The 20,393-nt window shown below is 53.5% G+C and overlaps 4 protein-coding genes across 6 annotated transcripts; 1 reads left to right on the top strand and 3 right to left on the bottom strand.

Moving 5' to 3' along the window:
* Positions 1-373: 373 nt before the first annotated feature.
* Positions 374-9,279, bottom strand: ZNF70 (zinc finger protein 70). Of its 2 annotated transcripts, none has more exons than XM_077874559.1 (2): positions 9,219-9,279; positions 374-5,581 (listed from the first exon to the last, which is right to left on the bottom strand). In XM_077874559.1, exon 2 carries the CDS (start codon positions 5,500-5,502, stop codon positions 4,153-4,155), a length of 1,350 nt encoding a protein of 449 aa, XP_077730685.1. In that variant the 5' UTR covers positions 5,503-5,581; positions 9,219-9,279; the 3' UTR covers positions 374-4,152. The 2 variants fall into 2 exon arrangements, with proteins under 2 accessions (XP_077730685.1, XP_077730684.1); XM_077874558.1 differs by lacking the exon at positions 9,219-9,279 and adding an exon at positions 8,789-9,130.
* Positions 9,280-10,523: 1,244 nt separating this feature from the next.
* On the bottom strand, positions 10,524-12,125 carry VPREB3 (V-set pre-B cell surrogate light chain 3). The gene is made up of 2 exons (XM_077874557.1): positions 11,655-12,125; positions 10,524-10,969 (listed from the first exon to the last, which is right to left on the bottom strand). The coding sequence occupies exons 1-2, from the start codon at positions 11,701-11,703 to the stop codon at positions 10,653-10,655; spliced, it is 366 nt and encodes a 121-aa protein (XP_077730683.1). The 5' UTR covers positions 11,704-12,125; the 3' UTR covers positions 10,524-10,652.
* A 3,143-nt stretch (positions 12,126-15,268) lies between these two features.
* C27H22orf15 (chromosome 27 C22orf15 homolog) lies at positions 15,269-18,406 on the top strand. 2 transcript variants are annotated; one of them, XM_077874554.1, is made up of 7 exons: positions 15,269-15,306; positions 15,923-15,949; positions 16,579-16,665; positions 16,755-16,889; positions 17,105-17,179; positions 17,260-17,420; positions 17,756-18,406. In XM_077874554.1, exons 2-6 carry the CDS (start codon positions 15,925-15,927, stop codon positions 17,397-17,399), a joined length of 462 nt encoding a protein of 153 aa, XP_077730680.1. In that variant the 5' UTR covers positions 15,269-15,306; positions 15,923-15,924; the 3' UTR covers positions 17,400-17,420; positions 17,756-18,406. The 2 variants fall into 2 exon arrangements, with proteins under 2 accessions (XP_077730680.1, XP_077730681.1); XM_077874555.1 differs by lacking the exon at positions 16,579-16,665 and having other exon boundaries at positions 15,283-15,306.
* Positions 18,233-20,096, bottom strand: CHCHD10 (coiled-coil-helix-coiled-coil-helix domain containing 10). Its single transcript, XM_077874556.1, has 4 exons — positions 19,935-20,096; positions 19,529-19,748; positions 18,543-18,690; positions 18,233-18,442 (listed from the first exon to the last, which is right to left on the bottom strand). Exons 1-4 carry the CDS (start codon positions 19,973-19,975, stop codon positions 18,423-18,425), a joined length of 429 nt encoding a protein of 142 aa, XP_077730682.1. The 5' UTR covers positions 19,976-20,096; the 3' UTR covers positions 18,233-18,422.
* Between the last annotated feature and the right edge of the window lie 297 nt (positions 20,097-20,393).

The raw sequence follows: 20,393 nt of genomic DNA, 5'->3' as shown, positions 1-20,393 counted from the left end.
CCCAGAAATAATACTTCACATGTGGCTGATAACTCACAGAGATTGGGGCTTAAATGAGCATAGCCTTTTTGGGTTAAATGAGTTAATCTATGTTAAAATATAAATATGAAGATAAATTATGCCTTACTCTAAACAATCATATGAGAGTTTCTTATGTATAAAAAGAAAAAATTACAGAAAGAATCAGAATAAAATCTGACACTTTGCTGTTTATACAATATACAGCAAAATATATGCACAAATTTTGAAAAGGAAATGCAGAGCTAAATCAACTTGCATGCAAATGCAAATTGAAAAAAGCAAGGGGCTTCAATTATGGCATCTGGAAAAGAAAAACTTAAGCTAGAAGCATTAAAAGAGGCAAAGAGGGCACTAAAGGCACGATTTTTCAATATATTACTATTAAATATATATGCTCCAAATATCATGGTACTTAGTGATACCCTATTTCTCAAAAAGGATTTGAAAACACTGCGGATCTAACATTGCAACAACGAACATAAAATAGAAACAAATTTAAGTGAAACAGAAATACAAAAAGTAAAAAACACAAAATCAGACCATGATTTGACCATGTCAATGACTGTTCTTAACTATTTTGGGGGTCACAGAGTCTTTCCAAACTGTGGTGAATGCTACAGGCCCCCCACCCTCTGGCCCCGAACAATTCATTCATATACATAACCACATAGCTTTGTTCAATCCCTCTATGCTGCTTCTAAAATAGATCTGCACACCCATGGGCACCTAGGCAGTCTGCAGCCCCCAGGTTAAGAACTGTAAACAACAGAAAAAGTATGAATTTGAATAAAAGTAATTTAAAAACAAGTTAACAAATAGAACTGATGGAGTACAAACACATTTGTGGAAAGTACACAAACGCTTTATAGAAATTGATCATATCTTCAGGCCCAGAGTAGTTCTATGGACACTTAGAAATGTTGACACCACAGTACAATAAGAAAGAACAGCAATGACCTATGCATTCATCACTTGGAAATAAAAAATAAAATAACAGCACTTGGGCCAAAAGGAAATTCCTAATATGGTATCAAAAATTTGCACATGTCAAACTGACAGAGTGCAGAAAAAGCTCTAAGAAAAAAAGTCGTAGACCAGAGTACCTGCATTTACTAGAAACGTTAAAAATATGATCAGCTATATCTAAATAATCTTGGAAATGTAAAATAGTAAGTAAAATTAAAAAAAAAAAAGAAAGAAAACAGACGGCATACATACACTTTGACAAAACCATTCGATTAGTAAACAAGACCAAGATTGGAGCTTTACAACACTCAACATCTGCCATAAGAAGGAAAATAATGTAAGACAACCAAACAAAAACAAATGACAACTAAATCCAAGGACAATTAAAATATTACCAGGCTGTTCTCTTGTAATATTACACTGTTCAAAAACCTAAATAAATTGAAGGATTTAAAAATACATAAAATGGTGGAGGAATGTGAACAGAAGGGACTAGGTTCTGCTCACACTTTGAGAAGTACCTGGTCCTACCATGGTTATGTAAGAATCCGTCAACCCTTAAGAAAAGGGATCTCAATCCCCATGTTACATAAACTATCAAGAGAAGGAGGGTGTGGGGTCAAGGAAGAGGAGAAAGTGCATATTCCAGAATGAAGAACAGCATAAAATAAGCTGAGAGAAGCTGGGAGAGGAGGGAGTGTCTGGGGAGGGTGGCATGAACTCTCTGTGGTCTGTTCAGAAGGAGCAAACCAGATTGGCTGAAATGGGGCCATATGGGCAGGCAAGCCCCTGAGGGTTGGTTTTAAGGAGAGTGGTGGCATGTGCAAAGAGATGCTTTAAGAAAATCAATTTGGAAAAAAAAAAAAGAAAGAAAATCAATTTGGCTGGGGTGTGCAGAAAGCACATGGAGAGAGACATCAAAGGTAGGAAACTGATGACTGCCCGATAAGGACAGACATGGCCAAGGCAGGGCCGAATTGGGGGTGCCAAGGAGGTAGATCTTGGGCAGGGGGCTGCTGTCCACCCACGCTGAGCAAGGGCTCGCGATTCTCTCTGCATTCTTGGTAAGTGACTGAAGACTGTCAGTGCAGGCCACCTGCAGACAATACCCAGGGGCCAGCCAGGCAGGCCAGTCTAGCCAGTGGTACAGTAGGTTCTAGGAGACCCAGGGTGCTGGCTCAAGGTCTCACTCACACAACACAGACACGAGCTGGACAGGAGCAGCTGCTGTTCTTATACTGGGACTCCCACTGTGATCCCCCCAGGTAGAGACCTGGCCTCTTAAAATCTCCAGGCTGCCGAGCCCCACTTACTAACTTGTCCATTTTTACTCATCAAAACTATACATGACTGCCAAGCTGAGCTTCTGATTAGCTGAAATAGCCTGTATTACCAAGATGGAGTCGGGATTCCAGTTGTAAACTTTTGGAAAATTTCAAAATCGCTCAGACTGCCTCTGAGGAGCCTAAGGGAAGGCAGTACCATAGAAATCCTGGGGGCCACACGAAGGCCTGAGGACCTGAGACAAGCACTTCTCAACCAGCCAGACACGGCACTGCCTGAGCCCATTCTTAGGGGGTGGGAAGTACGGGGACTGAGATAGAACGGCCACCTTCAAACTCTGCTCATGGCAAGCAGGCCTGACATCTGTAAGATGCTGGGGCTAAATGGATGCCTAGCATAGGGCTCACACCCTGGCTACATACTGGAATGTTCTAATCACCCGGGGAGCTTTAAATACACATCACCATCTGAGTCCCACCTCTGGGGATGCCGACTGAACCAGTCTAGGCGGGACACAGGCAATGGTACTTTCTGAACAATGTCTGGGAGAGGACAGAGAGAAGTATGGGGACGTGGGCTACTCAGACCACACAGCTGCTGGGGAGAGATTCAGGATGGCATGTGGAAAGAGTCCCTAGCTGGGACATGGCCCCACAGGGCATCCACAGCCCAGGGTGCAGGCTGGAGGGAGTAAAGGAAAGCCTAAGCCCTCATTCAACGAAAGGATGGGCTGCAAGCCCTGCCATCTGGGGAACCAGCAGGGATGCCTCTCTGGTCTTTAGGAAATATCTCTCTGGGTGGCACAAGGGTCCCTCTGGGTCTCTATCCTCAACTGCCAGTCGCCAAAGCACTTGCATGGGTGGTTTCATTCTGAACAAGAGTCTTGCACCCTCAGAGGTATGTGGCCAGGTCCCACTATCCCCATCTCACAGATAGGGAAACAGGAGCCTTGGAGCTTCCTCAAGATCACCAAGCAGGAGGGGCAGAACTGGGATTTGAACTGGGACCTATGACTGAATCACCCTGCTTCCTCTGTCCCCCCAGCACTGGAGGGCAGAGAGGGGGCCCTGCTGCTGACCAAGGCACACTGTGGTCTTAGGAGCCCTAAGACTTGTGGAGGGGTTATAACCGGAGGGCGCTAATGCCTTGGGCCAGGCTGAGTCAAAGCCAGTGTCAAATGTCCTGTGGCCTACAGGACCAAACTTCTACCATCCTGTGAAAGAGCCATCTGCCAGAAACTACCCTTACTCTAACCCAGAATAGGGATTAAGAGACCATGCCAGGGGCTCCCCACCCTGTTCCCCAACCCCAGAATGAATCCTTCCAGACCCTCCTTTTATTCTGTAACCTGTTTTGGTTGTCCCCACCAGTGCCAAGCCAGGTGAAAGATTCCATTTTCCTGTTAATGCATCTACTTTTGGACTCATTTTTCTTTAGCAGATTTGGACTTTTGAGCACAGGTCTATCTTCTAAAAGTGCCAGACTGCAGCTGATGTTAAAGAGTTCATCTGACATCTTTGTGTGTTTAACTCAACTTTCTCCCTTGGGTATTTATTCTTCTGGATTTTGACAAAGGTGAAGAAACAGCAAAATTCAATCTCACAGGCTTGGGAGTCAAATGTGAACAATTGAAGGCCAGCTCTCTTTGTGGACACGCCTCTGTTTCAGTGGCCTCCCCATTATTCCACCCTCCCACCCACTCAGTAAACTCAGGTGTGGAGCACCTGGCCAGGTACGAGCGTGGGGGGCCAGGAGCACTGGGGTTGGCATGTTTCCATTCGGCCCTGGGATCAGGAAGGTGGGTGGGGTTTTACAGACAAGGCGATGGGGTGTGGGCTCCACCTGGGAAAGGGTTTGGAGCTTTGGTGTGAGCTCCTCCTTCTAGAGCTTCTCCCCGGCATGGATTTTCTGATGCCGAATAAGGTGTGAGCTTCCCCTGAAGGACTTGCCACATCTGTTACACTCATACGGCTTCTCTCTGGTGTGGGTTTTATAGTGCTCAATAAGGGCCGACCTGTGCCGGAAGGCTTTGCCACACTCGTTGCATGCATAGGGTTTCTTCCCAGTGTGGATCCTCTGGTGCTGAATCAGAGCAGAGCTGTGGCAAAAAGCCTTCCCGCACTGGCCACACTCATAGGGCTTCTCCCCAGTGTGGATGCGCTGGTGTTCAATGAGGGACGAGCTCTGGCTGAAGGCTTTCCCGCACTTGTGGCATTTGTAGGGTTTCTCACCAGTGTGGGTCTTACGATGTTCAATGAGGTTGGAGCTCTGACTGAAGGCCTTCCCACACTCTTCACATTTGTACGGTTTCTTCCCAGTGTGAATCCTCTGGTGCCGAATGAGGTGGGACCTGTGACAAAAGGCTTTCCCACAGAGATCACATTCGTGAGGTTTCTTCAGGGTGTGGATTTTCCGATGCTGGCTCAGGCCAGAACTCTGATTGAAGGATTTCCCACATTCCTTACACTGATAAGGCTTCTCTCCTGTATGAATTCTCTCGTGTTTTCTGAGACTTGAGCTCCGGCTGAAATCTTTCCCACATTCCCGACACTCATATGGTCTCTTCCCAGTGTGGGTTTTCTGGTGTTGTGTGAGGGCTGAACTCTGGCGAAAGGCTTTTCCGCATTCCCGGCATTCGTAGGGCTTCTCCCCAGTGTGGATTATCTGATGTCTGAGGAGGTGTGAGCTCTGGCTGAAGGCCTTCCCACACTCACAGCACTCATAGGGCTTCTCCCCAGTGTGAATTACCAGGTGCCTGAGAAGGTGTGAACTCTGGCTGAAAGCCTTCCCACATTCCCGACACGCGTAGGGTTTTGCTGGTGGTGCAGTTCTGTGAGGTTCTTTAGGTCCTGAGTGCGCCCTGCTCGCCTTCTCACAAGTATTGTGTTTACTGGGTTCTTCTCCACTGTGAATTATCTGGCACATACTAAGGTCTGATTTCTGGAAGAAGGTTTGGCTGAAGATCTCATCATCCTGGGGTCTGTTTACCAGGGGGGTACTTTGATGCTGAACAGGGCTTGAGCACAGACTGAAATTGCCCTCATACTCATCATGTTCCACACCTTGCTCCCCAAGAGGGATCTCCTTATAAATAACAGCCATTTGCTCTAAACCTCTTTCCTGAAGAAAAGGGTCTCCCAGGTCCTCCTCCGGGAAAAGTTCTTGCTGCATCTCTAACCCATCCTCAAATACAAAGGTCTCACCAAACTTAGCTGCTGGAGGAACCTCCATTGTGAATCTATAATCACCCCCAAAGACTGTATTTCTTGAAAGATGGTCTTCTTACGGACACATTTACTGTTCTTGCAATCTGAAAAAAAAACAAGAGACACTGTCAAGTCTGAAAATCAAGCACCTAGTGCAGGCCTCCTTCCTGTGCCAGAATCTATGTTGGACATAACAAAAAACGTATAAGATCCACGCTTGTCCTTGAGATGATCCCCACTGAGTTAAAGATAAGTTTGATATATCGGAAACAACTACAAAAAAGACAGACAGGTAGAATCAAGTGCCACACCGTGGTGTCTAGAATCTAAAGGCTGAAGGTGTTCAGAAAGGTGGACTAGAGCAGAAAGTGGAGCCACTGCGGAAAAGGGGCAAGATTCTCGCATGGAGGGTGGAGGATGCTGGGAATGGGCATTTTTGAGAAAGAAAGAATGCAAACTTCCCTCCTATATCAGTTAGCTGAACCGCCTCCAGCCAGGTGCCCAAGCCACAACCCTGCTTAGGGCTAGGGTGGCTCAGTCAGTTAAGTGTCTGCCTTCAGCTCAGGTCATGATCCCAGAGTCCTGGAATCAAGTCCCCCACCAGGCTCCCTGCTCAGTGGGGAGTCTGCTTCTCCCTCTCCCCCTCTTCCTGCTCTTTTTCTCTCTCTTACTCACTCTCTCTCAAATCTTGCTCACCCTCTCTCAAAATCTTCTTTAAAAGATCTTATTTATTTAGAGAGAGAGAGAGGAAGCATGAGCGGGGGTGGGGGGGGGCAGAGGGAGAAGGAGAAGCAGACTCCCTGCTGAGCAGGGAGCCCAACGTGGGGCTCGATCCCAGGACTCCGGAATCATGACGAGCCAAAGGCAGACGCTTAACTAACTGACCCACCCAGCTGTCCCTAAATAAAATCTTTAATTAAAAAAAAAAAAAAAAAAAAAAAAGAGGTCTCTTCCTCCCTGTCAGTCTCCAGCTCAGGCTTCAGTGTAACTCACCAGGATTAATTCAATATTCACCTCCCAAATGACCGACCACCAACTTCCCAGCTTCTACTACTGCTCCTTCTGGTCAGTTGTCTACATTGACACCAGTATCAAATACCCTAAAAACAGGCCTGATTCTATGTCTCAGTATCTTGTGCCAGCCCAAATCCTTCACAAAGCCCTTCCTTCACACTGGCCCCTCCAGCCCCATCTTCAGCCTCTCCTTCCATATACCCCTATCTGCTGCTTCCTCCTAACAGGTCCTGCTCCCTTCTCAGACTACCACTGGCTCATCTCCACAGACTCAGTCCTAATGTCCCCTTTTCTGTACCCTAAGACTGATGATCTCAGGCACACCCCCTCAGTGACCTGCAGAGCTCGGTGCACACGTCCATCACAGCACTTACCACCCCAGATGGCAAACATCAGCTGGCAGAACTCTTGCCACCACTGCCTGAGAGGCCCCTGAGGGTAAGTACTATGCTCCTTCACTTTGGAATACCCCACCCCCAGCCCCCAGCACAACAGGACAATCTCCACATACATTTGTTGCATGAATACATGACTGAGGGGCACCTGGGTGGCTCAATGGTTGAGCATGTGCCTTTGGCTTTGCTCGTGATCCTTGGGTCCTGAGATAGAGTCTCGCATCAGGCTGCCCAGAGGGAGCCTGCTTCTCCCTCTGCCTGTGTCTCTGCCTCTCTCTCTATGCCTCTCATGAATAAATAAAAATCTTTAGGAAAAAAACAGTAAAAAATATACTTGACTGAATGGAGGAAAAGCTATTTGTTTTTGTGTTAGAATGGATGGTCACACTTTTTTTGGGGGGGAGGGGGGCACAGAACTCTTTTTATCAGTTTTTAAATTTTTATTTATTTATTCATGAAAGACATACAGAAAGAGGCAGACACACAGGCAGATGGAGAAGCAGGCTCCATGCAGGGAGCCCAACATGGGACTTGATCCCAGGACTCCAGGATCATGCCCTAGGCCGCAGGCAGACGCTCAACCACTGAGCCACCCAGGTGTCCCCCAGAACTCTTTATTCAAATAAATCATCTTTTAAAAAATAAAAGACAAAAACAGAGCTGAATCCAGTTGACAGGGGTTGTTTTCATGGGGACAAGGACGGATCCTAGAACACCTCCCATCCCACTGTGGTGGTCTCTGAGGAAGCCCCCCAGGAACCTCCCATTCAGTAATTGCTGTGCAAGCTGAAAGGAAACCCCAGGTGCCATGATAATAATAACAGCTCGTGTTCATTGAGCATCTACTATGTCCTAGGCACTACTAGACCTTCTATAAACACATTCGCATTTAATCCTCACCACTCTATACAAAGGTACTATTGGCAGCACACTGAAGCATAGACAGTTAGGCTCAAAAAACACACTAAATTAATCAGCATAGTCCTGATGGAACTCATTCCGATTTGGAAATGATTTTTTAAATGAATTATCAGGTAGTAAAAAAAGGCCACGTGTGAAAAGAAGTACAGAACTGAAGTATTCTCAAAAATTCTTAGACCGCTTAACTCCTGTTTCCCTCCTGTGCAGCAAGCACAACCTCCAGTCATTCGGGTTCTCTAGATTGATCTCATCAGGTCTAACAACCCACCAATTTCGCCCACGTTCTCCTCTGCCAGTCCACACCCTTCCCTGTCTAGCTTAGACTCTTACCGTGGCTCAAACTATAGACTCTGGCCAGCATCGCATTCCTTACCTCCTTGCCCTGCAGCAACCAGCTGCCAAGTACCAACGTTCTCTGTCAATTCCCTCTAAGACGTTAAATGTTGCCAGAGAAAAATCACAGGACTGTGTACTGCCCGGAGACAAAATTTAAAGTTTCCAATTTCAGCTGGGACTTCAGCATCTTCAGCTCTGGCATCCAGTGACCTCCTTATGGCCAATCCCTCTCTTCTCAGACCTCACTTGCCCACCCCTTTTGGCCGTGCTCACCAATAGCTCCCTTCTCAAAACCCTTCATTTCAGAAGTCACAAATTGGCAGCCTGGGGATCCTGCCACAGACACGTTTTGTTTGGCTTGAAAAGAGTTGGAACTTTTTCTTTTTGTTTGACTTAGCTGCCAACACTGGAAGCTCAGTAGGTTTCAGGCTTTCTCTTGAAAACCTGGAAGGTGTGACACGACAGGCCCACCCCTGCGTTAAACCCACCCTGCCTGTCTGAACACCTCGAGGTTTTGAACCCCCCCCCCACCTCCCTCCCACTCCCTGCTTTATTCCCTTCGTTTCTGAAACTTTTCCCCACAGTTTTCATGCTCTCTGATCCCCTTCTCTGGGTATCCGTGATCGCAACTCTTCCTCCACCCACCTGTTAAGTCGTGGTGTTTCTCCAAAGTTCCCTCCTTAGGGGTTTTCCATTCCCACTATGGGCCACCTACATGCTGAAGTCTCCACTCTGGGAAGTTGGCAATCCTGTATCTGTCCTCAACAATGTTTTAAGTGTTTTAGGACCGAAGATCCAAAGGTCTGGAGCCCCATCTTCCCATCTCTCTCGGGGCCTTCCCCGGCTCCTCCTGCACAGGTCACCTTGTGCTTCGGGGAGCCCCCGGGCCTGGGCACCCAGGACACCCTCGGTCCGCTCAGGGTTTCCTGGCTGGAGGCCCGCGAGGGGCCGCGGACACGCACGCGCCGCCCGAGCGCCGCAGCGGGCGCCCTCCACGCCTCCCACCGATGGGGCCGCCCACACCCGGGGCCACCGGGGGACAGGTGGTCACGAGGGCTGACGCCGAGCCACTCACCTGGGCCGGGGCGGGGCCGCTCACCTGGGCCGGGGCGGGGCCGCGGGCGGGCGGGGCGGGGCCGCACCTGAGCCGCTCCAACCCGCGGCCGACCCGGCCTCGCTCCGCGGCGGCTGCTGACGCGGAGCCCGCGGCGGCCCGAGCGCCCGGAGCCCCGCCCCCCGCCCGCGGGCACTTCCGGGACCGCTCTAGGCCGCGCGGAGGTCCCCGCGTCTCGGTGGTCCTGCGGCGCCGGGAGTCCGCGCGGAGCGGCTGGTGCCGCGCGGCGGGAGCCGCTCCCCGGGCGGTCCCCTGGGCGTCCCTGGGCGTGGCGGAAACGGCTCGTCGGCCGTCGGCGGGGGTGCATAAGAGGCGACTGAGGCCGCGCGGGGCGGGCCGCCCAGCTCCCGCTGCGACCTCCTGGGGCAGGGCCGAGCCCGAGGCCCCCGCGGCGGCTGGGGTCTTCGGGGGAAGGGAAGGGGTTCCCCAAGCTGTGGAGCCCGTCACCCCGCGCAGGCCCAGGGGCCTGTGTGATCCCCCCTCCTGGGTAGCCCTGGTCCTGCCTGCAGAGTCGGAGATGAGAAGGGGCCCAGGGAGGGCCCAGGAGACGGCTGGGAGTGTAGGCTGCACCCTGGAGACCCCCCAACTCCAGTGCGCGTGAGGGATGACCGCCAGACATGAGGTGCCTCTTGGGGACCCAGGAAGGAAGAGGAGTGTGTTCTTGAACATCCCCCCCAACCCCCAGTCGCTCAGCTCTGCTTCTGATAAGACTTGCCCCTCCACCCAGTCTCCCCACTCGATCCAGTTGCTCAGCCTTCCCTGCCTGTGGGACAGCCGGTGCGGGAGAGGGGCACAGCCCTGACACTGGAAACCAGTAGGACACACATTCCTAACGGGAGAGATGCTGCCCACCTGCATTCAGCACCCTCCCCAGGCCCTCAGGTGCCTCTGAGTGCCTCCACCCTCCTCCACATACTCACTCCTGCCTCCCTGCCCCATCAAGAAGTAGGCAGGAGCTCCCCTCGCCCCCCAAGCTAGCACCCTGGGCTCCATGAGGACCCAGTCCAGTCACCCCTTGAGCGTTGAACCACAACCAGCCATGCAGAGCTAGGAGCAGCAAGAACTGGTTCCTTTTTCTCTTCCTCCAGCTCCTCAGGTCACAGGAAGCCCAGGCTACCAGTCTGAGCCCCTGGGGGCCAGTGGAGAGGCCAGGCCCGCCCCAGGGGTCTCAGATGCTTCCTCTTCTATAACAATCCCCAGAATCCCTACCCCCACACTCCCAGTCACTTTTGCAGCAGGAATTTCATGGCCCTCAGAATGGTTATTGTTCACATGTTTAATATTATTAACCCATTTTACAGAGGAGGAAAATCAAGATTCAGAGAGAGGGGGGAACCCAAGATCAGGGTGCAGAAATGAGAAGCAGATATGAAGCACTTGTCCCACACTCCACCCTTAGGATGTGTAGCCCACAGAACAGTAATAATCTGCGTCGTCCTCAGGCTGCACAGGGCTGATGGTCAGGATGCAGGCATTGTGGGCAGCATCTGTGGCTGCCGAGAAGCGGTCAGGGATGTCAGGGGACCGATGGTAGTCCTTCTCTGAGCGGTAGTAGAGGAGGTAGCGGGGGGCACTGCCTGCCCGTTGCTGATACCAAGACACACCGTACTCCCCGATGGTGGCATGGCGAGGGCTGAGCATGCAGGAGAGTTGGGCCACTTGGCCTGGGAAGAACAGCAGTGCATCTGGCTGGGCCAAGCCTGGCTGAAAGACTGAGAGAGAAAGACCCATGGGCTCCTTTCTTCCTGTCCCTACCCCGTGAAGGCTTGGTCAGACTCAAAGGAGACTCTGACTCCCAAAAGGCTCATAGCCCGGTGCCATGGAATTGAGATTAGATGGGGCACAAAGTTGGCAACCCCCAAGTCCTCATTTGTGCTACATTACCAAGAATGTGTTCAGTTGAGCACCTAGAGTTCAGAGTGTGGGACTGGTGGCCTCTGGGCCCTTCTCTGCCTGCCCCCATTCCTTGTCCTGCAGACTCTTACCCCTCAGTAACACTGGCTCTTCCATATTCTGACTACCACCACCAGGGAGGCCTCCTGGGCTATCCCACCCATCAGCTCAACTTCAGACAACTGGCTGCTGGGAATCTTCTCAAGGATAAGTTGTCCCTGAGGCCCTTGGGGTAGCTTCCCACGTGAAAAACTAAAAAAGGTGACCGACCACTTCCAGTCTCTTCTGAGACCCCAAAGAATCAGAATCTGAAATGATCCTAACAATCTGGTCCTTTGCAAATGGGAAAACTGAGGCCCACACGGAGCCCCATGTCCCCTCCACCTTAATGCCCCTTCTAAAACCCTCCCACTGCCCACATCGATTTCCTTCCTTGCAGGGGCCCTCTGGTGCCAGTGCCATCCCCCACCCCACTCAGGTGAGCCAGGCCTAGGGGAAGCTCACCTGACAGGAGGGCCCCAGTCAGAAGGAGGGCCAGATGCCAGCAGGCCATGGCCAGAGGCAGAAAGGCAGACAGGAGTCGTTCTGTTGAGAGCACTCCAGGTGCTTCAGAGCACAGGCAGGGGAAGCCCCTGGACCATGACAAGGCATGCAAATCAGCCCATTGCTAGGGGTGGGGGCATGGGGGCACAGTGGCTAGGGCCCATTAGCTGGGTCCTATCTTCCCAAATGTCAGGGTCCTGGTCCCCACAGGATCTTCTGAGAACAGGAGCCCAGAAATCCACACATTTATACACATGTAGTTAAGGCAGGTAGATACTTTTTTTATTGAGGTGTGACTCATGTAGGGTGAAGTGCACAGATTTTAAGTGTATGGCTTGATGATTTTAAATATCTCCACCCCCGCAATCTCTACCCAGATGAAGATTTAGAATGTTTCTTTAAAAAAAAAAAAAAAAAAGGGCAGCCCCGGTGGCGCAGCGGTTTGGCACTGCCTGCAGCCTGGGGTGTGATCCTGGAGACCCAGGATCGAGTCCCACATCGGGCTCCCTGCGTGGAGCCTGCTTCTCCCTCTGCCTGTGTCTCTGCCTCTCTCTCTCTCTGTGTCTATGAATAAATAAATAAAATCTTTAAAAAAAAAAAAAAAAAAAAAAAGATTTATTCATGAGGGAGAGGCAGAGACATAGGCAGAGGGAGAAGAAGCAGGCTCCTCACCAGGAACCCGATGCAGAACTCGATCCTAGAACCCCAGGATCACGCCCTGAGCCAAAGACAGCCGCTCAACTGCTGAGCCACCCAGGCGGGACCGATTTAGAATGTTTCCATCTCCCCAGAAGGCTCCCTCCTGTGCCTTCCCCAACAGTAAACAGCCTTTCCAACCCCAAGAGTAACCATCATTCTGACTTAAAGCACTTAGATCGGTTTTGCTTGCTCTAGAGCACCAACTCTAAATGGAATGATAGTGTGTTCCTTTTGTTCCAGCTTCTTCATGAGTTATCCATAGTGTGCAGCAATGCCTAATTCATTCTCATAATTGTGTGTGGATAAGCTACAGCGTATTCATAGTTTATCCATTCTCCTATTAGACATTTGAGAGCTTTCCAGTCTTTAGCCATTAAAAAGAAAACTGCTGTAAATACCCTGACAATGTCTTTGGTGTACCGGTGTTATTTCTTCCAGCAGACACCTGGGGCTGGAGTCACTGGGCAGTAGGGAACATGTACATTTAGCTTTAGTAGATACTACCAGTGTTCCCAACATGATTGTACCCATTTGCCCTGCCACAAACCGATAGGAGAGTTCCAGAGACATCCTCGCTGGCACTTGACATTGGTCAATCCCTTTAAATTCGCCAGAAGGGAGCTGACTTTCCAAATTAAGGTTCAAACTTGAATCTCAGATCCTCCTCTTCTTTTCTTTTAAGGATTTTATTCATTTATTTGAGAGGGAGCACAAGCAGGGGAAGCTGCAAAGGGAGAGAGAGAAGCAGGCTCCCTGCAGAGCAGAGAGATTGATGTGAGGCTCCACCCCAGGACCCCAGGATCACGACCTGAGCTAAAGGCAGATGCTTAACTGACTGAGCCACCCAGAAGCCCCTCAGATCCTCCTTAACTACATGACTTCAGCCAAGTTTGGTCCCTTGTCTGGAAAATGAAGATGATCATAGTGCCAGCCCAAGGGATGTGAAGAAGCAGATGGGATTTATTTGCTCAGTGCCAGGCACTGTGCATATATTAATCATGCCTCACATTTTCTGTTTTCTGATGCTTTGATATCTGGGGCCTTGCTGACCTTGGAGGGACTGACTCTCCCAGGGCTAGCCAATTCCTAGAAATGGTAAATAACCCCCCTGAGCAGACACTTAGCAAATGTAAACCAATCCAGAGCCCACACCCCCAACCACTTCCTCTATGGCTCTCATACTCTGGGCCCCTGTCCTCCTGCCTTACCCAGCGCCAGGTACCTGATGAACAGGGACAGCCCGGAGGCCCCAGGGCCCTAAAATGATTCAAACTAGAGCCTGCTTACTCTACCTCTTCTTTCCCTCAGAAACCACGTGGCTCCCTCTCGCCCTCTGCCTTCTAATCTACCAGGTGCTTCCCCATGCAGCCCTCTGTGGTGTGGCCTGCCCCCTCCTCTAGAGGTCTGAGGGGAACAAACTGCCTCTCGGTGGCAATCTCCTGGTCCGCTGGTCTTAGCATACCTAAATAATAATAAAAGTAATTAAAACAGTGTGCTCTCATTAACTCAAAGCCTTGAAAGCTCCCTCGGGGGAGGTTACAAAGCCCTTCTCCAATGAGTCCCATTTCTAGCACCTCCTTAGGGCATGTCCCAGACACTCAAGATCAAAGACTACTTCATGTCAGCACTGACATTGCCTTGGGACAACAGTGATGGTTGTTGGAGCTGACATTCCAGGGCTCGGCGTGAACCCTTCTGGAATTTGGTTGCAACCCCACCTGAGCTGTGTTCTGCAGACCCAGGTGCCCAGTGACAGCAGTGTGCCAGGAAGAAAGTGTCCAGTGTTTAAATAAATCTGGGAAACACTACTTGTTTTTGCACAGTATTGATTCTGAGCACTTGCTACATACTGAGCACGGAGGTAGCATTTTAAAGCGTTATCATGTTTAAGGGGCGCCTGGCTGGCTCAGTCTGTACAGCATGCAACTCTTAATCTCAGGGTTCAAACCCCACACTGGGTGTGGAGTCTACTTAAAAATAAATTTAAAAAGTGTTACCATGTTTAATCCTCACAAGAACTTTGCTGAGCGGTGTTCTTACTCCCCCCTTTGTACCGGTGGAAGCACTGAGCTGCTTATCCAGAGGCAGACTAATGCTGGGTGAGCTACAAGCCTGACTCAGCGGCCCAGAGGGCAGGACAAATAGCCTAATCATCATGGGAGAGGGTGCATTTCTAAAATCTTGGGGGAAAAGGAGCTGGCGAAGGTTGGGAGCCTGCTCCAGACACCTACCTGGCACCCTGGCTGAAGGGGTCTGGTAGGGGCTCATGGAGAGGGGGCAGGAGACAGAGATAGAGACAGAGGGGCCACTAGGGGGAGGAAGGAAAGAAGATGGAGAGAAAGGGAGAGAAAGTCAAAGAAAGGATGGGCATGGATGGAGAGGAGAGGAACACAATATCCTGTCTGCCAATGTCTCTTCTGGCTTTATTTATAATTGCAAAAAGCTGGAGACAATCCAAACAACAGCAAGTGAGTGGATCAACAAACTGGCACATGCAGGCAACAGGACCCTCCTGAGCAGTAAGAAGGAACGAGCTATTGAGTGAGTCTCATGCGAAGTGAAAGAAACCAGACTCCAAAGGCTCCATGCTGTGTGATTCCCTTTATACAATTCTGGAAAAGGCAGGGGCTGAACACAGAGCAGCAGTTGCTAGGGACTGGCACCAACTATAAAGGGAGCCTAAAGGAATTTTGGTGGGTGAGGGAAGTGATCTGCCTCCCGACTGTGGTGGTGGCTTTATGAGGTTTGTCAAAACTTGGAGAAGGGTGAATCTTACTGTATGTGCATCATACCTCAATAAACTTGACCAAACAAGGAGCGAAACAGAGAAGGAAAGAGAGGGGAGGCCGGAGGTGAGGGGGAGGGCAGGGGGGGAGAGAAAAACAGCCAGCACAAGGAAGCAGGCCTGGAGAAGGTAGGGAACCGCAAGGTTGGTGAGGATCCCTCGCTTCTGCCCTGGCCACAGCCCTACCAGCTCCTAGTGGGGTTTTTGCCAGGGCCAGGGACCCCCATCCAGGAATCTCCCCCTCTTTCAGCCTGGGAGCTTGGTCTCTACTGGGGGGAGGGGGGAAGGTGTGGTCTTGGGCCAACCCTGGACCACAAGGCTTGAGGCCCCACTGTAGCCCTGCCTTAGGGAGTGCCCATACTCCCGCCCCAGATCTCGTTACTGGGATACTGTGGGGGAAGGCATTTCCTGCCTAGATGACTTGGCAGCTGCCACTGCCATGGAGACCAGCTTGGAAGCTGTGAGGGCCTCAGTCTCCTCTGGCTGCTTGGACTGAGCAGGCGGGGGGAAGAGGAGGCCAAGGGTCCTAGACTAGCTGCAGGGACCCCTCTACACTGGTGTCCAGCCCCAAGAGTGGCCAAGCAAGGACCCAAGCCTGGATCCACCCACCGATCCCCCCACACATACACATTTCCTGGCAGGCCTCCCCCCCCCCGGAATAGATCTCAGCCCCAGATCCTTCCTTACTCAGGAAGTCGAGGGTTAGGGGATCAAAGCCCCCACATCTGTCTCCTCTCCCCTGCAGCCATGTTTATCAAAGTGATGTTTGGAGGTAAGTGGGGTCCCCTGTCCCTACAGGTGGGTAGGGGATGGCACATTCAGAGGTTTGCTTCCCTCTGCTCTGGGGGAGATTGGGGAGGCAATATGGGGAAAGGGGATCCACTTGGGTAAGAGGATGGGGCAATTTAGGGAAACAGCTCAATGAGGAGGCAGAGTGAATGCTTGGAGTCCCTTGAGAGGCAACCCCGATGGCTGCATCCTGGGAAATTCCTATGGGTTCCTCTAGGAGAGCATCCACATCACCCTGGGGTGTGTTTTTAAATTATGCAATCTCTAATTCGGTCGGTGGTCCTCAAGCTTCAGGGCAGGCACATCAGGCACCTAAAGCTCTAGCCACAGTTGCAGATTCCTGGATTTCTGGTGGGAGGTGGGGGGTCTGGTGCTGGAGGGAGGTCCTGTGCAGAGGCAGCCCTGGAGCAGGAGGGGGGGCATCCAGTGTAGGAGGCAGGAGCTGTGTGCCCTGGTCACCAACATCTCAAGAGATGGATGGAAAAGGGTACAATCTTAATCCTGGAGCCCTATTCCCTGCTTTAGTTAAAAAAGAGATGAAAGGGAGACAGATGGTCCCAGATTGGGGGAAGCAGAGGGGCCCATTCACTCACCTCTGCCCCGCCCCTACAGCTGGCTGCTGGGAGCTGGTGAACACCTGGTGCAGCCTGGTGACCCTCACAACCCACTTGAGGCAGAGAGGGCAGGTGCCTCCAGATGGTGAGGCGGCAGGGAAGGGTGCTGGGGAGGAGGGGCCAAGGGCCTCCAGACAGAGGTGCCAGCCTGGCCTTGCCTCCCTATCTTCCCAGCAACCATTGCCCTCCTGGCTGAGGATGGGCATCTGGTAAGCCTGGATGAGAGACTGGAGGGGGCTTCCCAGGCCCCTTCCATGGGCAGCCCCCGGCTGCAGGAGCGTGGGACCTATGTCCTTGTGAAGATCATCAGTAAGTGGGGCCCAAGATTCCCCCTGGAGTTCTGATGGGATGCGGGGGCAGCAGTCCAGAGACCACTCAAGGCCCTGGCCAGCCCCCCACTTTGGCAAGGACCTAGCCCTGACCCTTCCCATCAAATGCCTTATTGACCTCAGCCAGGCCCAGAGTGAAAGGTGGAGGTGGGGACCACCAGGCCAGTCAGGAATTGGGTCTTACTCCCTCCACAGAGGGGGAAGGTGGGACCCCCACCCGCTATGAGTCCCTACTGGAGAACCTGGATGACCAGTATCCAGAGCTAGCAGGTGAGTGTCACAGTTGAGCCCCAGGGGGAAGGTGCACCTTCTCCCTAGCACCCATAGGTAAGGCTTCCTGGGCCTTCCAGAGGAGCTTCACTGCCTGTCAGGCCTACACCCCACGAGTGATGGTCGGAGGAGGCGCACGAGCACACGGCGTGGCCATCAGGAGCAAGGCCCCCTTTCAAGATCACGCAGGATGGGCTCCCTGCCATCCAGGACACGCTAGTGGGGGCCAGGAGCCAGCCAGGTAAGGAGGAGACATAGGCACCTGGGGGGATGATCACACCCCAAAGTCTCACGGGACAGGCTTATGTGTGCTGAGACATAGACCCCAAACACCGAGATCCCCCCTACCCCAGCAAACACACACACACTAATACCCACAAGGTGGAACACACTGTACCAAGAGACATCCCACCACTCCACTGGACTCTAAGTACCCAAGGGCAGGAGCGTCCTCGGTGCCCTGGAGATATTGAGTAGAGCCTGGCATGCAGTAGGTGCTCAATGCACAGTTGATGAACTCAACGAAGGTGGCAGCACAGAGCATGTGATAGTGAAATCTGTCCTCTGTTCCGGCAGGTCCCGTGACCTGGCACATCACGGCCAAGCGGCTGAGCTGGACTCTGATCCAAGGGGGTTGGCTGTGACCTCTGCCGTGTGTGATCAGGCCCAAAGAGCAGCCCAGGGGCATTCTTCTTGCAAAATCTAGACTTACTGAGAAGTTACATCAGCTGGAGGGACAAGGTCACAGACCAAAGGGGCCCCTTTGGGTGCAGACAAAGGGATCCAGAGGCAGAAGGGACAAGGAGGGTGAAGGGGGCAAGTATCTCTGAGCGTGGGAGACAACAGGTTCCTCCAGGGCTTCCAGTCCCCAGAGTCATGCCCTTGGGGTCTCTGCTAATGCCTCACTCCTATTTGGACTGTCCAAGGTCATCAGATTACAACAGGGCTCCTCCCCCTTCCCCACCCTGGATGCCAGCTTCAGGTAGGGACATCCATCCATGCTCCTTTGACCCCACCCCAGCAGACAGGCTAGTGAGAGGGCACACAGTAGGCTATGGTCTAAAATAAACTCTTTTAATTGCACATTTGCGTCTCCGGTCATCTGTGAGGTGAGAAACCCCCCTCCTCATTCCCAATCCCAGCTACATGGGTACAATCTGAGGTCATGGTCCGGCTGTCGGTGAAGGGGTGAAGGTGGGTGCAGGGTTGGCTCAGGGATCTGCACCAGTCCGTACCTGTCTCTTCAGGGCAGGGAGCTCAGACCTGCAGAGAGAGGGGTGGCACAGGCTGGTGGTCAGCCTGCAGGTGCAGGAAGAGGGACTGCCCCTCCCGCTCCTGCCTGGGTCAGGGGCTGCTTGCTCACCGTGGTTGTACTTGCACTGCTTCAGGGCCTCGCTGAAGCCCTCACACAGGGACAGGTCACTCTGAGTGGTGGAGCAGTCCAGGAACTGCCTGATCTCGTAGGCGCAGGGCCCCATCTGCAGGGGCTGGGGCCCAGTGCGGGTGGGGGCCTAGCGTATGGCACAAGAGGCAGCAAGGTCAGCTCCAGGTTGGCACCCAGAAGTGGGTTCCAGCTGGGGGCTGCCTGCCCCTCCCCACACCCCCAGCCCAGGTGCCCCCGGGATCCCTGGCAGGCTGAGTGACTCAGGGCCAGCCTGCCCCGTCTAGCCTCGGCTGCTCCATCTGTGTAACAGAAGGAGCCCACAGCCCTGTCAAACCCCCTGAGCTGATGCTAGTGCCAGTATGGACAGCATTTCTCAACTGCTTCAATACGGGCTCCCTGAGCAGGTAGGAGGGCCTGAGAGGTGAGAGAAGGCTCTAGAAAAGCCAAGTGTTGTGCTTGTACTCTTGGAATATAAGCCCCACCTCCGCAAATTGTAGCCAATTCCAGGCTCAGCCATTAACGATCCTTTTGACCCCTGACCCTGCCACTAAGCCACATTTGGCTCAGGGCCTGTCGGGTGCCCAGTAGGGGACAGGTGAGCAGAAAAAGGCCCAGAGCTGCTGGCTATCCCTTGCCCTTGGATGTCCGGACTACAGGGCATAACCCGGGAATAGGGAGGGCAGGGACTCCGAACTTCAACAGCTCTCACCTCCGCTAGGACTGGGTTCCCTTGGGCCCGTCTCGCACCGCTCGGGGCTTCGGTTTCCCCATTCTTAAAGGGCCGTTTGATCCCTGGTTGTCCAGGGCCCGTGGCCTCAGGTAAGGGGCAGAGGGAGCCTGCCGTGAGTGACAGGCGGCCAAAAGCAGGGGGAGGAGGACGACCCTTCCTGGGAGAAGTCGAGGCCCAGGCAGCGCCGCCCACGCGGCCCTGAGCAGAAGTCGGCCTCGGTTTCTCCCGAGCTCACCTGCTGAGCGGCGGGCTGGGCGGGCTCCGAGCTGCCCCCGCTGAAGGCTCCGGTCAGGGCGCTGCCCACGACGTGCCCCACGGCCGAGCCCACCGCCACCCCCGCGGCCGTGGACGCCATCTGCGCCATCAGGCCGGGCTGGCCCGACGGGGCGGCGGCGGCGGCGGCGGCCGAGGGCGGCGGGGGCGCGGGCGGGGCCGCAGAGGGCGCGGCGGCGCGGCTGCGGGCGAGGGTAGGGTTAGTCCCCGCCGGCCCCGGCCCCCTCCCCCGAGGACGCGCGACCACCGACCCCGGCGCGGCTGCGGCCCCGCCCCTCCCCCCAAGATGGCGCAGCCGCCGCCAAGGTCACGCCGCGGCGCCCGGGCGGGAGTCCCCGCGCTCCGCCACCCCTCGGTCCCGCGCGCACCTGGCAGGCCGGGCGGCCGCGCTGCGGCTCCCCCGGGGCATGGTGGCGGCGGCGAGATCTGCCTAGCGCAGGCGGAGACGGCGACAGCCGGAGACGGCGACAGCCCCAGCGGCTCCGTCCCGGCGACGCACCGGCTCGGCTGACCGCGGGCGCGAGGGGCGGGGCCTGGGAGACACGCCCCGGGGCGGGGCCGAGCGCGGGCGCCTGCTCCTCCTCGAGCGCCCTGGGTCGCCGGGTCTGCGCGCCCTGCCTGCGCCCGGCCGGCGGTGTGCTCCCGGGGACCGGCCAGTGCTGCAAATGCCCAGGGCTGACTCGGGGGCGACACGGGGCGACGGCCCGAGCCCCTTCCAAAACCACCACGGAGGGGCGCCTGGGTGGCTCAGCGGTTGAGCGTCTGCCTTGGGCTCAGGTCTTGATCCCAGAGTCGTGGGATGGAGTCCCGCATCGGGCTCCCAGCAA

Source organism: Canis aureus, chromosome 27 (assembly GCF_053574225.1).
Source record: "Canis aureus isolate CA01 chromosome 27, VMU_Caureus_v.1.0, whole genome shotgun sequence".
NCBI classification, from domain to species: Eukaryota; Metazoa; Chordata; class Mammalia; order Carnivora; family Canidae; genus Canis; species Canis aureus.
This window is presented reverse-complemented; position numbering and strand designations above follow the sequence as displayed.